Source organism: Cuculus canorus, chromosome 15, assembly GCF_017976375.1.
Source record: "Cuculus canorus isolate bCucCan1 chromosome 15, bCucCan1.pri, whole genome shotgun sequence".
Classification (NCBI taxonomy): Eukaryota; Metazoa; Chordata; class Aves; order Cuculiformes; family Cuculidae; genus Cuculus; species Cuculus canorus.
In genome coordinates this window covers 11,967,983-11,984,877 of record NC_071415.1, presented here as the reverse complement: position 1 = coordinate 11,984,877, position 16,895 = coordinate 11,967,983, and the positions used below count along the sequence as shown (strand labels likewise).

The following is a 16,895-nucleotide window of genomic DNA, read 5'->3' as shown; positions in this document are numbered from 1 at the left end:
CATTTCTTGGCCTTTACTGACTAGCAGATACCAAGATTCAAAGAGTAGATGCAGGGGATATATACCCAATTCATACGGAAAAGTGATTGTGTTTTAATAACAAAGTCTAATTACTGTATCCAACAACAGCAGTGTGCCCAGCTCACACACACTCCTCCTGGCACGAGTGGACAACAGTCATAAGCATCCCATGAAAGGATTCCTTCCTGTTTCCCTGCCAACTGTCTAAGCGAATACATTGTCTAAAACTGCTGCCAGAACCCTTTCATCTCAAACACCAGAGGTTCTCCATGAAGCTGAACTAATGCACGCCAGCTCAACTTCTTATTCCAGGCACAGTCTGCTAAACAACACAAGAGAAGGGAACTGAAAGCAGCAATCTTGCCACAGTTAAAATAAAGTCCCAAGCTGTAAATGGGAGGATAGATCCAAGATTCTAGCCAATCACTAGCAAATTACCCCATTTATTCTTAGTGAGCAGCTGCCATGAAAAAAAAAAATGGGCATTTTCAACTTAAGCATCAGCATTTAGAAGCAACTGGATGTTTTTACAAATCACCAGGAACTATGCACAATGACATTACTATGTGACCCTAGTCCACTGCTTTGTTTTCAGCATCTCAGTATGCAAACCTGAAACTTGCTTTGTTTACAGAAGACATCTGCAGAACTATGACAAAGAATATTACCTTATGAATTAATCTAAGTCAGCAGTGCTGGCTATCTGATGAAGACTAAATCACTAGTTTATCAGTGAGTTTCCTTTTCAAATCGTATCAAATCAAGGGATGGGAAAAATATCTTGGATCTTGTAGGCTGAAAAAAAACGCTAACACCAGCCATGAGAGAATGTTGAGCTTGGACTTTTCCATGGCAAGTGGCCAGCTGGAAAGCTAAGCAACTTGAATGCATTTACAACAGACATAACCTCAAGTATCTTGTAGAATGATGCTTCCTACTCCACTTGTATCAAAGCATTTGTTGCATTGCATCCTAGTGCTTCACTTGCTGTGGAAAAATCACCTCAGGCACATTTCTCTGAAGTTTGTCTACATCTGTTAAGATGACTATAAGGATTGGAAAGAGTAATTTATTACAATTTATTTAAAAAAATAAAAATCTCATTTTGTCTCATCTATACAACCAAGACATTTTTAGATGCAACAAAGACTGAAGTGATGGTCTTGCAAGACACAGAACAATATTTGAAAGCTAGGTTTCAGGTGGAAGTCAGACTGAAGTAAAATACAAGTTAAGTCTTAGTTGTGCTCAGGTGCGCTATGTAACAGCTCAATCCCTATAAAACCAAGCGTGTAGGCAGTAGAGTGAAGAAAAAAAAAATTCCTCTTTGCTTAGATTACCCTGAAGTTTTCCACCATGCCCATTACCTCAGCACTCAGCAGGCTCAAATACAGAGAACACAAGGCCTGCAAAGTCTAAGGGATTCCTCAAGTCAGTTTCCATATCTGATTTTCAAAATATCATTTGCCCTAAAAACAAAAACCTTTTTTCATTAATAGCCTGGTATTTGTTAACTCGTAAGAGACTGACCAACTTGGAGCTATGAAGTGCACTGTTTCCGCCAGCTATTATGCTCGCTTTCCCAGTGACTTCTCAAATCACTGGACTTTCACAATGTATACTAGCTTGCTCTTCTCACCGAGAAGCTACTCAATGTCTCATGTTCACTCACTTGCACTGGGATTGGCATTGCCTTCTATGAAGTCTGAACTTCACATGCAGCTGTAGATTTCCTAGATCACTGGTGATCAGTTTGTTGGATGTCATATGCCAAGAATACTGATTTAATTAGTTCATAGCTGTATTTTGGGTCTGTGAGAGCATTTCACCCAAGAAGTGACTGCTCCCCCTATAACCTCATCTCTCCTGCCTCAGTGACAACACTACATTGAGTCCAGCAGATAAGACTGATAGCAAACTTTAACCCACCTTTGGTGATATGAAATAAACTTCAGTTTCCGTTCACAATCCAGTCAAGTCTTCTCTGTGATCTGATCTATAGCCATCATCTTAAAACACTTTTTTATTTATTGACATCCAGTCACGACACTTTAACTATTCCAAATATTCTGTCCCCTACTAAATTCTTTTCATTCTCACTCTCATGCATCTGCTTTATACCAATTAAACATCTGAAAACAAATCTAAAGATGAATAAGTGACTTTCAACCTTAAGGCCTCACCTACACATATAAGTTAATCAAGCCACAGTGGAAACTGAAGTGGGTTTAACAAACTTCTACAAGCTATTGAGCAGACTAGCCCATAAAAAAAATCCTAACTGAAGCCCTAGTCACATCCTAGTGAACTGCAGAGGACAAAACAGTGCAGCCACACGGATGGCCATCTGAACTCCTTGCAACCTAGAATGCACGTGCTGGACTGGGACAAAGAAGATATGACAGGTGGTTCTTTTGTCTCCTGCCCAATAAAACCACATTTAATATCAATACTGATTCAGTACTGTACTCCAACTAGACTGAAATGGATGAATCAAAGTCTTAACTATAGAGAATTCAGAGATGGAATTAAATGAGAAAGAGGTCCATCAATTTTTTTCAGTTTCAGATTTTACTGAGCTTTCCAAAGAATAATTGAGTGAATATCAAGAAAAGCAAGTCAAATTAAGAGGCTTTGGGGGCAGGGTAGAGAGCAAACCTTCTAAGGACAAACACCAATAGTTTGTTCAGGAGCGAAGCCAAGTGAATCACAAGTCTGCCACAGTCTGAACTGCAGGAATCCATGTTGTATACAGAGGACACATTTGAAAGGTGTCAATAAATTACTTCTCAGAGCAACATGTTTTCCACTTTCTCAAACAGAAAATCTTGCATGATGTTTCCAAGTTTTCCTTCCCTCCCTCAAACACTAAGTCAATAATAGAGCAAAATAGGTTTACTCCACAGAGCCACTTTAAGTATAGCTGCAAATTAATGAGAAGGTGGAGACTGTGCCGCCTTCTGCCTTTGTAACAGAAAGCCTTCCCAGCTAGTGCAGGTTCAGAAAAAAAGAGAAGCAGAGTACTGAGTTAACCTCTTCTTTGAGAAGAATCTTTGAGAAGACAAGAGCTCTGCTTCTCACATTAGTGTTCAACTATTAGCTGGTGGGTTTACAGCAGTATGGAGCCTTGAGAGACCTTCTCGAACAGTGTTATGTTCAGATGCATCCTTAAGTCATCTCACCCATGAAAACCTCCACTGAAGCACAGCTATCATTCCACAACGCAAGTCAAATACTGTATTCCTTCCCCTCCTCTGCTCACCACATCCTCCTCTACACGGAATACCTATGAAATGGAGCCTTGACTTTGAGTGGCATGCAAATACTTTAGATACTCTGATAATCTGGAACACAAACATTTTTTATAATTCAACAGCATCCTTGAGGTACGCGCATCTTATTTTAGCATCAGGAAAAATTTATGGAAGAAAGGAATCACTGCCTGGATGAAGGATCAGTGAGATAAAGAAGGTGTTGTCATTCTTTGGCAAGCACCAGGTTAAGGTGACTCGCCATTACTTGCAATGTCAGCTGCTTGTTCCTTCACCAACACCACAACATGTCACTACCTCGGCCACGGAAAGCTTAATTCTTACAAAGAATACAGAAATGAGGTGCAAAAGGCTGACTCGTAAAACTGGAACTTTCTGAAGTGCATTGTCAGCATTGCTCTTCTGAGCACAGAGTGAGCTGTGTCAGGAAGATGGGCTTAACAAAACCATTCACCTCTTCTTTTGCAGTGCCTGCTTTTTGTTTTGCCTCATTTCCTGAAAGCAGCCATAGGGTCAGAAAACTGCTAATATAGCATACAGTAAGCAGCAGGAGCCCTCTCTTTTCTTTAACACAGCTCAGCCAGTCCTTGCTGGATCTTCAAGCAGTGCACGTTGCATTAATACACTAAAAAACTTTGAAAATCCATATAACGGGCACCCAAATATTTCAGTCCCCATTTCAGTAACATCTTTGAGATTGAAGGGCTGAAAACAGTCTGACAAATGGAACTCTCCCACTAGGAACAATATTCCTTGATCATTTCTAGACTTCAGTGTAAATAGATAAAAATTAACAGACATCTATCTCTGCTAAATGCAGGAATTTTGTTGCAACTAGAATAAAAGTTGTCCTTGTGCTGCCATGGTTCTAATCTATGCATCTGCTCACTACTCAATATATGAGCTCGCTCCTGCTTCAACCAAATTTTAATAGAAACTTTTTATTATGCTCCCTTAGTCACACAACAAACGCATCTTTAAATGCACTTAACTACCTCAGATTTCTGGAATACATTCTCACTACTGGCAATCTCTACAGACATGCTAGCTGCCAATTTTGAAGTCTACTGAATTATTGATATCCATTATAAACTTTCTGAACACAAAACGATACAGCATAATCAAAAGCTAAGGGCTGCTCACTGGGTTGAATTTGTCTCTGCCCAGAACTTTCCTGCACACTAGAAAAGGATAAAGAGATTACTCCAGTGGTTTTTAGCTGCAGTTGGGTACTGGCTCAGACAGCCTGAACTGAAAGTTTCCTTCCTCGTTTCTCACAGCATGTGCCAGCATTTCTTGATGGGAATGCAGAGATTAATTACAGCTGTACTTGCTCTGAACAAATCCCTATATTCAATACAGTCCTGCAAGATTTAGAGTAGCACTAATTAGGGTTTAGAACAACAATTCTGCAAAGACAGACATACTGAGTATTTTTTCTAATTATTTTATGCATAATACACTTAAAGCTTGTTTCCAGAAGCAGGGTGGCATTTACTCTCAACAGTTGGGAGCCAAAAGGACTTTTCCAGTCTAAGAACATTAGATTTTGTGTTTCAGTGCTGTTGCTGAAGGTAAGACATCAAACTATAACTGCTACCACATGCGTACAGAGACAGGCAAGGATGAGTACAGTATTATTCTGTAAATCTTCTGAGTCACCCATACAGTTTTGTAATGTGCTCGATTACTAAGAGGTAAAGACAAAAAAGGTTTGTTCTTATAAAATACACTAGTAAAAAAAAAAAGAAAAAAAATCTTTCAACCAGAGGAAAAAAAGCAATCATTAGGCAAGATGCAAATTCATGTCATGAATTTTCAACATGGGAGCTGTATCTATGAAGCTGTTTCTCTCATTTACCTTATCTAGACCAAAACCAGCCAAGATTTATTGGCATCCTAGGGCCAAAAGCAAAACCTCATACAAGCAGCCTTACACGGTACCACAAAAACACACAGCTTTTTAATCTACATCCAAGAACCTAAATATTAAAAAGAGTGACCACACGAAGTTTGTATTTCAGCCTTTTGGTATCCACAGACAGGAGTGCATTAATGAAGTGCAGTAATGCACTGTACCTTTTACAGCCTTCAGAAGTAATCTTGCCCTAAGTTTTCTATCTTTAAATACAAAAAAAAAAAAAAAAAAGGAAAAATTGTAGAGTGCTGGAAATTCACTTTACAGATTACTAGAACAGCCAGTAGCACAGCTCTTTTTATTCAGCATCCCTCTCAGTTCCCATATGGTAGGCATATCAATTCCTCGTTACCCACTTATTTATTATGTATGATCTGCTCATTACTTTCCAACTTATCCTCCGAACCCCATGCAGGCTACATTTCATCCAGCTGTTGCATTTTGCTATAACCTAAGGCCAAGAGCAACTTGTGGCAGGAATTCTTTTATTTTTCCACAGAGCATTTAGTACAGAGGGCTTTAATCCATGGTTGAGACCTACTTCAGATAGGTACTGTAACAAATTGCTATTCCCTAACACTTTTTCATTTGCACTGTTTTGAAAAAAAAAAAAAAAATCGTAATTCATGACCTTTCTAGTTGTTCTCTCTCTCTAATAGCATAAAGTATTTAAGAACACCCAACAAGTGTTGCACCCATCACACAGATTTCTACGGCTGGTTCTCTTTGAGAGAATAGCTTCTGTCACTAAGATGTTGGACAACTGGATTTTGCTAGAATTCAAAATGATTTGAAGTGTAAAATTATTTATGACCTTCAGTTCTCTAAACGGTTTCAAAACCACCTTACTTTAAATGCAAGTTCTCACCTCTTGCTCAGCAGAACTAACAAGCAAAATCAAGATTATCAAGTGAAGCATTCTTCGGTGTAGGTGACAGACTATGTGTGTTAAGAAAGCATGCACAACTCCACCTACTGCTCCAGCTTAGTCCCAAATTTGACTCTCAGTGCTGTCAAGACACACTAGCACTGGTACAGTCAAAAACCGTGCTGCTCGAGGAGTTCTTCTGGTGGCAGCAGGCCTGTTACCATATCTCATTTAAACTCTCATTTAAACTTTTATTTTTAGAATTCTGCAAATATAGTAGGAGACCAAGTATTTAACTTCTGTAGATGCAAACTGACAAGCTATACAGTACTGGCCAATACCCACAGAATTTTGTACAAAGGTTTCCAGCTGCAATTTGCTTTATGTTGCTGCTCAATTTTTAATAAAACCCAAACTATAACTCACTAAGTCTCACCTCCTTTAATAAAATGCCACTTTTGTTTGAGAGTTCTTGCTTGAGACTTTGATCTGAAAAAAAATTTTCCTATTTGGTCTTAGAGACAGGATTAGAAGCCAAGGACTCCAACTGCTAATCCTTCCTACTACAGACCAGCCACAACGCTTTGCAGTATCATACTTAAACAAGCGATTAACTTCTTTTGCTGTACAAAGATGAGTCAAACTCCATACCTTGACCATAAACTTCTGGGGTCTTGGGATTAGAGGACAGAAGCGGAACTAAGAATTTAAATCTGGGTCCCTGGCACTTAGTTGCCACAATACTGGCATAAAACCTTGCTTAGATATTTAACTAAACATATACATCTCCATAACTCGCACTGCTGTATGAGCCCAGAGCAAGATATTATTTAAACTGCATAGATTAAAGTCTGCAAGTTAATGATCTTTTATGTTAACACAATATTTTATGCCAGATTAAGCCACTGTTTAAGAATTGTAACATAACAAAATCAGATAACAAACCATTACTATTATTTCTATAACCAACAAGCAGCAATTTTAAGGGAAGGCCTAGGTTATCTAGCACTATCATTCCTTAAGCGCAATAGCTAAATTAAAATTGGCCTTTTTCCCACCCACGGCTTCACAATTAGCTTTTAAAAATGTACATATAACATTGCTAGATATAGATGTACTTGACTTTCAGCACTAACAGTGTTTAATTACAAAATATCAAAGCTTAGCAACAGCAAACAAATTTCTACTTTGTAGTACTACGGTCAGTCTTCGAAAAAATTTCTGGGTCAGAGTGGTATGTCCCATCCAGATGTAGAAAACAAAAAATCCACATAAATTCCACAGCAATAATTGTGTTTCACAGGAGTTCTGCAAACTAGTAATACCGAAACAAAGCTTGAAAGTAATTTGGCAAAGAGTTGCCGCCTAGTCCCAATTATGTGCATTAAATGGTAACAAGATTTCTCATGCTGGCACTTAGAACAGTAGGGCTACTTCATTTGTATATCTCACCAGCATTGGTCAAGCCCCAATGGATTTCACTGATGAAATATGCGAGTTTCATGGCTCTGAGGGAAAACAAAAAGAAAAAAAATCATCTTTACAGCATAAACAACGCCCATAGTCTCTTGTGTCAGCTCATATACAAACAGTCTGCAAAAAGAAGAGCTTGTTTTTGTGTTATGGCCAGTCATATAAGCTGGAGTCAATCTGACAACTGGTATTTCCTCAAGAGGAAGTGCATTAGCAAGCTCATTGCATTGATACCAGGTTGAGTACTCCTGCATTTCAGTGCTGTGGCATGTGTGTTCAAAGAGTAAAATGCTTAGAAACATCTTTTTAAGGCTAACTCTACTCTGCCCTGGCATCTTAAAGACAAATGATCAGTTGGAAACTTCTTAGTTAAGTATTCAAGAAATCTTCAAGTTCACTAAAGAATGCTGACAAAATCGAGCCCACTTCTGTAGATTCTATTCAACGTGCCACTTCAGAAATCACCAACTTCCCATGTCAAGTCAGTGATTTGCTGGTCAACCTCTCCATTCACTTGGCTTCTGGAGGCCATCAAAAGCTGCTACATAACCTCCACATGCTACAGCAGCTGGTATACAGCCTAACTCCTGATCACCTTACATTACTGCCATACCTAGTATTTCTGTACCAAAATAAAGACATTTAAGCAACACTTCATCCACTCTGAATCAAGAATTAGTGTGAGTGACTAATGCCTTACTTCCATGTTGCCCAAAATACACAGCTGGCTGCCTATGAGGCTTTGAAGCCACCACCTCCTCGGATGAGAATGCAGTGACAAAGCCATACTAACACAAGGAGCAGGCTGTTCACTATGCAGCATTTCCAGAACACTATCTGTTCTGGCAGGCATAATTTAATCACTTCGATTTATTTCAAATGTCTGCTTAAAGGGGAAAAAACCACGAAGTTAATTCACAGGGGAGCAACTCGTGTCCCATTACAAATATCCCCCAAATCCCCCCACACCTCAAAACACCCAGAGAATAGCAAATCAATGTAAAAGAAAGGGTCTTTAAAACATTTTCTAGAGTCTTCCCACATTCAAGGCTTCAGAGGCTCTTAGTATTTGAAGTATTACTGGAAGTGTTCCATACAATTCCCTGTGCACAGATCTAAAAATAGCTATGGACATAGTAGTAAGGTTTTGTCTGTATTTGCAAGCCCCTTACTTCCCTCTCAAAAAGCATTATTTCCCATTAGTGCTGACATTTAAATACTTTTTTAAGCAAGCAGCTAATAAACATTAGAAGTTTTCAGCAGTGTAATAATAATACATCTATAACACCAAATTTAAATTGATACTCTAGTGATGAACCATGAATATTCTGCATATTAAAGATGACTGCATTAAAACGGATGCCTTTTACAGCCTCCTTGGATGGCCGTGGTCTTTCTGTAACTAGAAGCAGGGGCATCTCTAAGCACAAGGCAGAAGCTAGTCTGACTGCATATGAGTAACTCGGCACAGTTGCCTTAACTGCAAATAGACTCCGAGTTCAGAGTAAATAACATGACTTGTACTGGAGAAGTTCAGGAGCTCTTGAAATACACAGTTACTGGTAGAAAGACTTAGTATTTTGAAGGGAAGCAGTAAGAAACATTCAAATAAAGACACTGCTTTGACAGTGAGTAGCTAGGATGGAGATGTAAAACCAAAAACAATTGTGCATGTTTAAAGAAACTGATAAAACAATATCATTTTTGCTTTAAGAATGGATGAGCCAGATGACAGCCTTTGCAATTCTGTTCATTGTTAGCTTAAGCTTGTAACAGTGCTGTAGCACAATATACGCCTGTTCTGACCATGATAGAAGCGACAGCATCTTGCCTGACAAGCCCTATTTGTTCCATATTTAGTCACAATGACGTGAAGCATGCCAAGTTGCAAAAAGGCAAAAAAGCACTTAATCTCGCTTCAGACTGTTTTTTCTGGACATGTTAAACCAGAAGCAAGTGGCTTCTCAGATTCTCCCACTACGGACCTGAGAGGAAGAAAAAACCCAAAAAACCCAGCAACCACTTCCCCTACCTTGGCCTCAGTCTCCATAGTTTATGACATAAAAGGAAACACCACTTATGGGTGCAAAAAAGCTCACATGTACATGCACCTGAACTCCCAAATATACCCAACTAGCTGTTATTAGGCTCAAACTGAAGAAGCTTCCATGCTTTTAGTTAAATCATAATTGAAATACCAAGGCCTTTCCTTCAAGAAATCATTCAAAATAGAATTTGTCTCCACCTGCTGGCAATGAAGAATTAACATTCAGTTGCCCCAAACACCACAGGCAACCTCAACAGAACAAATGTTACAGGACATTGAGACACATGATAAATGTATTCCTTTCTAACATACAGACAGAAAATGGGGTAGGATAATGAGGGCAAAGGAGAAGAGAAGAATCACATACTGATTACAAAGAAAGTCCTATTCTAGTAGTTAAAAAACGAGGACAGAGACATGACAATGTAACCCAACATACAATGAAGCTTTTGTCCCCAAACTACTTGGCTTGCATACAAGGAAGCAAGGAAACTTGGGTTGGTGGGGACGGAGTGCGGCAGGGCAAGAGCAAGAGGCTGGAGTTTGTGGGAGGAAAAAAAAAAAGTGAAATTGGTCAGTCCTCTTTAAGAAAGACAGAGAAGAAAAAAAAAAAAAGAGAAAAAGCACTCTGCTACTGTAGAATCCACCCACTCACTTTTGAAAAGCTCAAAGACCCAGACAGAGATTTACAGCCAGCAATTCTAGGCAGTGAATATGAAGCAGAGAACACTCAAATGCCCAGAAGCAGCTTCTGTGGTCCCAGAGACGAAGCTTTCAAATCCTGTAGGGTTATGGTCAGAGCCATTTTCTTTCAACAAGTTTGCTTCTGCTGAGTCAGTCTAAGTTTAGCATTACTGACCATAAGAAGACACCTGCACGCCACAATTTTCAGCTCTAGTTAACCAGCCAACATGTTCTACTTTCAAACAGTCACACAACTTCCCAGAGAAATAGAGAATTCAAAACCAGACCAATGTAAGCCTATGGCTTGGAAGGCAAAATAATAGCAAAAACTGAATAAGAGCTGTTGTTCAGTTGACCAGGGTAAAGGAAATGCAAGTGCTGGCAAGGTCATTATTTCACCTTCGAGAAGCATTCAGAAAGACCATAGTAATGTAAAGCTTAAATATGTTGGTGCTGATTTAAGAACTATTACAAAGATAAAAAATTAACTTCAAACCTAGCATATTCCATTTCATAACTCACTTCTACTAAGCAAGAAAGGGAGTGCTGACATAGAGGTTTTCTTTAGTCTTAGTTAAAATCAGTTCAGAAAAGACTTTCTGGCAGTCCACTATATCTGGCTTCTATTTATTTACATGACTCTATATCCAGCAAGGGCTTAAACTAAATGGAGGTATGGGTTTACACACATCACATGCAATTAGAAATAAGGCATTTCCTTAAACCACCTGCATTCCTTAAAAAAGTTACGCAGTTTCAAACTTTTTTTTTGGAAAAGGACTTGCACTGCTGCTAATCCCCATATACTTGAAGGATCGAATTTCTGCTGAACCTAGAAAGGAGGCATGGATACATTTTTGAGTCAAGGTGTTAATAATTTGTTTAGCGATCAATCCAGAAGCAGCATTTGTATCCCTGAGAACAATCCAAGCTTTCATGCACTAAGTCCTTTTCATTTATGGCTGAGGTACTTCATAATCTCCTGGTGACATGTCCTACTCAGTAAAAAAATAGCGCCCAGGATTTTCAAGTAGTTGGTCCCACAGATGCATGCAGTGGGACTGAGTTACACAGGAATTCTATTAACGCATCGTATAATTGCTCTAACTGACGAGCTAACAGTTCTGGTGACTGCAGCAGTTCCAGTTGCCCCAGTAACATTGAACAGGTTATATGAATGCCATTCAAAAAGTTGCATGACAGAACTCTACCAAGATGTTGAAGATTACAGCATATTAAATGATGATGGGTTTTTGGTGGGGCTTTTTTTATTTTTTGGTATTTCCTGTTTAATTCTCAAAGACAGAGAACACAGAGGTAGGCTCACTAGTATTGGAATGCTATTCAATCAACAAATTAGACTTATTTTTTCCAGTTTGATGCAATTTGATTGCTAACCAGTATAGGAATGAACCTCCAACGTGATTCCAGTCTGAATTTCCCACTAAAAACAAACCCTGTGGCTTGATCATAGCATTTCCCAGAAAAAAAATTCAGAACAAGCCGTTGATGCAATTATTGCTTATTATGCCTGATTCTCTCAGTAGTTGCCTCATGTTAAATTCAAGTTCCCTGTGGCACGAACTATCTTTTTATTCGTGTCTGAACAGTGCTTAGAACAGCAAAGTCTTAGTCTGTGTCTACAGACGCTAGGAATTATGGAACAATTAATCTATCTTCTCTCCCTCCCTGCACATCCTTTCCCCCATCCCTAGAGCTGGAACATGGAACTTGCTACATTTTTAGCCTAAGAAAATGAGATTTATACAGTCATCTTGTGACAGTTTTACCTAGCCATTTTATTTATTCTTTCACCATTTAGCAGTCTCAAGACATTTCAGAGACAGATTTCAAAGGTATGCAACAACAAGACTCAAACAGGCATCATTTTAGTGCAGACAGATAAGTACCTACAGGCTTAACAGGAGATTAACTACAGTATTAGACACTAGAGAACCAAGTAGAGGAGCAGCATGAGGAAACAACAATGAGAATTTCACTACTGAATTTCCCAAATTTTCCTTTAGCTATATTGAGCTCCTTCGTAAGAGTCTAAGGGAGACCATACAAAGCCACGTTTCTATTCTCTACCTACCTCCTCTAACTAAACATTGATAACACATGCAGGCATGAAGAATTTATCTCTTTTTTATTTTTAATAAAAAGAAAGGCTGAATGCAGTTTGAGGACAGAACACCCACAACAAAATTCTACCTTCAGGTTGAAACTTATTTACTATGTTAAAATCAATGATACTTTTTTCTCTTTCTTGCCTGTTCAGTGAAATGAGGTACTATCTATGTGGCCTAGTACCACAGTTAATAGTTCTTAGCAAATTAAATGGGATGATTTCCTGGTTCTTCTAATAAACGTATCTCCATCTTGTACAATAGAAGAAGGAGTGGATTATGAACAGCTGTCAGAACCATATTCCACAACAGAAGTGCAGCTATTTTGGAACAAGAGCATGAAAACCTAATAACAAGAAAGCAAGGAAGATAGCACATTTTTACGCTCACTGTCATCTTTCAGTTGCTTATCCAAGTTTCACTTTGCAGATGTCGGGATGAAAAGAAACAGTCAAATGCCAGCAGCCGGAATGGGTGTTGCGTTCACTTCAAAAGATCTGCATGCAGGAATAGTTTGCCAGTATCAATATAGTGCAAGCTGGCAGGACTGGAAAGTTACAAATTAAGTGTGCCTTCATCAGTGAACTATTATGAACAGACCTACTGAGCTGCTAAAATATTTTTAGTTCAACCAATTCCTGCCTTTTTTGGTTCCTCTTGCTCTTCCAGTTTATCCAGTCGTGCACTTTTCCACTCCCTCTTACTGCCATGTAGTTTTTCAAGTTTGGTTCCAATTACCACTTGTTTCTGCTGCTGAAGTGCTTAGATTTACAGCATTACTACAAATGGCTCGTACGATGGCTAAATCTTGCACGGAGCAAGCAATCTTTTAACTGAAGAGAGACTTGAACATCAGGGAAATTTTTTCCTCCCACCATGAAGATGGATGTACTCACCAGCTGATACTCGCTCCGACGGCTGAAGGCTTCCTTGATTCCCGAATCCCTCCACAGTGCGCCCAGTGCGGGTACATAGAGCTGGAAGGTGGCAGGCTCTATGGGCACTCCAGCTTTGTTTTCAAAAGCCATCAAAAACATTCCATGCTTCTCATTCTCGGTGTACTGCCAAGGGATCCCCAGTTTGTCTCGTGCATCAACCAGAACCCTGCAGCCCTAAAGAATGATTCAGATAAGAAAGTCAGTGACGGAAAGATTAAAGTTTAAAAGAACAAGGACTCAGAAGTACTTGAAGCTTTTTTTTTTTGACACTATTCTGCGAGGCTAAACTAAGGAGAGAATCATAAACAGTGTTTATTGCAACACATCAAACAGAAACGAGATAGAAAGAGTTTGCTTGTGTAAGCAACTTGGCCATAATGTATTTCTCCAGGCAGAAAAACATACTAGCAACAACAGCTAGTTGCAACAAGCAATACTACCAACAGATAAGAAAAGTAAGCATCAAATGCTTAAGAGAAGTGTCTGGGAATTAAAGTATGATCCTCATAGCTGTAGTTTTAAAAGTAACACCATGCCTGAAACTGTATTCTTCCATCTTTTTCTTTGTATTTGCGTTTTACATACCAAAAAGGATATACTAGCTTCCTTGGGCATTGGGAGATCAGAAGAACATTAAAAAATATTCTTGGAAGAACATACCGTCTTTTCTAGTGAGGCATGATGAGCATTGAAACTTGAGGAAATGTAGTAACTTCTACTGCTGCACGCATCCACCAACTAGTTAAACATTTCAGGGGGGGAAAAAAAAAGATAGCAACTCCAAACTAGCAAAATCCAAAAAGCCTGTTGCTGGAAAGCACTATTTTGACACAATCTACTTGGATGCTATAAACACAGCTACCCAACTTTACAGATTTCTTGTAAATTTGCTGAAACTGAGCATCTACTATTGAGACATTGTCATCCAAACGGCTCTCCCGCCAGTAGGGAAGCCCTGCAGAAACAGGCCACTGGAGACACTGCATAAGTTTCAAGCTACCAGGCTCAGTAAAGCATGTGCAGTTTTCACCTGCATCAGCTTAATTTCTGAACTCGCCACACAGCTGCTAAGAAGTCACAACAGGTAGGTTTTGGTACTCTAATCCTGGGGGGAAAAAAATCTGGAAAGGAAGTGATGTAGTTCCCAAATTTAACTCAGGATTACTGAGACTGCTTAATTTCACATTTTGAAGTTTTTATGGAAACTTACTTCCATATTCATGGCAACAAGCCAAACACATGAGGTTAAGTGTGTTTGAAACTTCAGTTTTGAATCTAACTACACCCACACTAAATAGCTTCCGATGGCCAACAGTTATTTCTCAATAGTAAACACCATTTTAATAATGGATAGATCTGTTACTGGTGACTTAGCACCTCAAGTACCGTCTAATTCACAAGTGAAATCTGTGGGGTACATTAAACTACTTATTGCATTGATCTTTTGGTTTTACAGTTTATGAAAATATAATTTAAAACACAAAACTGAAGTTCTGTTTCCACCACTGTTCACATGAACTTCACATTATTGGACTACCTTTTTTTTTTTTTTGCATATTTTAAGCTATCAAGACTGCACATACATTTTCTTAGCACTTCAACCTTTCACCTCTCCAGTCCTTGAAAGGCACCACACAAGAACTGTAACTATCCCAATGGAATTTAAGATTGGAAAGAGAAATGAGAAGCTACTTAGTGTGAGCGTCACAGAATAGGAACTCAAAGAGAAGCATCGTGGTTGTCACTATGCAACAGTGGCTCCTGAAGTGCAGTAAATATTTATGATCCTCCAGTGATTGTTACTTTCTTTTTATAAAGTAGAGAATATATCTTCATAATACCATGAACAGACTAAAGTTTAATATATTCACAAACTGCTGATTTAAATTCCAGACATAACTATTTAGTAACTCTGTAATTCAGACCAAAGCCAACTCTCATACCTAGTTACAGAATTTGTCCCTTTATTAAGGGAAGCCCTTAGATCTGATTTATTTGAATGGTGTTAACAAGTGTAAGCACGAAGAAAAAACCACTTAAGGTTCTGCCTCTGCACTGCAGATGCCTGCACTACATCTCTCGACCTTAGACACTTCTGCAAACCCATCCTTTGCATCTACCACCATCCCAGCTACAATTCCAAGTCAGTGTCAGCTCCCCTCTACTGTCAGCCAAGAGCTTGGAGACCAATTTTTTCCAAAGCACTGAGTAATCAAGACTGGTGGGACACTGCTATTGCTAGGTATTTAATGCCAGGTTTGCTCTTGCTCAGTAAGAAGTGTGTACAAAGAGAAACGGTTAATCACTGTGCTGATTCTCACTGTGCCTCATCTTTCCATCTCCCCACGCAGTGCAGTGGGCCCTGCAGAGCTCCCAGCCCACACAGGCCAGCTCTGACCTTTCACCTGCTTCGGCTCCAGCTCTCTGCAGTCATCTCCCCCGGCTCAGCTCCTGCTTTTCTGTCTTACAGCTTTCCGACTGATTTAACCCTTATCCAGCTCACAGCTACGGCAAGCGCTTTCAGAGTGCCTCAAAGGAATGACCACAAGATCGCTCAATTCCTGTTTGGATAAAGCAGTGCTGGGACCTCAGGCTCGGTGCGTTTCCCCACACTGTCACTCTGCCTTTTCCTGCTCCTACTAGAGATACAGAAGACCCTGAGACAAATTTGCCACGTACAGTTTAATCATTTGTTTAAAGAAAACCACAGAACAGTTTCAACCAGAGATGTAAAGACCGCTCCAGTCCCAAACCAGTCTGCTAGCTGCTGCTCCTTGGAAACGCAGGTTGCATCTGTCTGGGGCAGGAGAGGGAACTAAACTTGGACCTCACAGACCCTACGTGAGTTAATTAACTACCATAAGATGTAGAGATGCGAGCTTTAGCACTGACAGAACAGACACATATCGACACACAAAGAAATTCAGTGTTAAATGCTGAATGAGGAACATAAAAACCAGAAAACCAGTTGGCTGGAATGCTGTCCTATGCATACCCACAAGAAAAGTACCTCTCAAAAATGAGAATTTGTAGAATACACCAGCTTTGAGGCATACACCTAAAACACATCAAGAGTAAAAGTTTTACATTAACAAGCAAATGGCCAACGTTTCTTCCTCCCAGTTCCTAGGAGTTACTGAAGTGTGTGTGTTTCAGAGAGATCCCCAGTAAAGTAAATCTAAACATTTCCTCATGGCTGCAAAACAGTTCTATGAATGCTACAAGCAGATGTCAGAAAGATGAGGAGAAACAGAGAAACTGCCAAATTTAGATCTCATGTATTGCTATTCTCGCATTTCAGACTCACTGGTAACACTATTTTTTGCAGCCACAACAAGCATTTGATAGTCCTTGCCCCATTAATCTGCAGTGCAAGTTACCTTCAGAAAGGTTTCATCTTTCTGGAAACACATTCAAAACACTTTCTGCACCTTTTGCCTCCAAAAAGTCCATCATGGGAGACAGCCAGAGAGTTACTTTTATGTTTAGCTAAAACTGCTTAAAAGTTTATATGTGCTGTTGATGCCCGAACGTAAAACTGTCAT

General features: G+C 39.4%; 1 protein-coding gene across 1 annotated transcript in view; it reads right to left on the bottom strand.

Annotated features, from left to right (window-relative positions):
• GNA12 (G protein subunit alpha 12) overlaps window positions 1-16,895 on the bottom strand; it is a 41,743-nt gene that overhangs the window by 15,587 nt on the left and 9,261 nt on the right. The window contains exon 2 of the mRNA XM_009560852.2: window positions 13,309-13,524. Coding sequence (XP_009559147.2) covers window positions 13,309-13,524 — 216 coding nt within the window. The remainder of the gene's footprint in view (window positions 1-13,308; window positions 13,525-16,895) is intronic.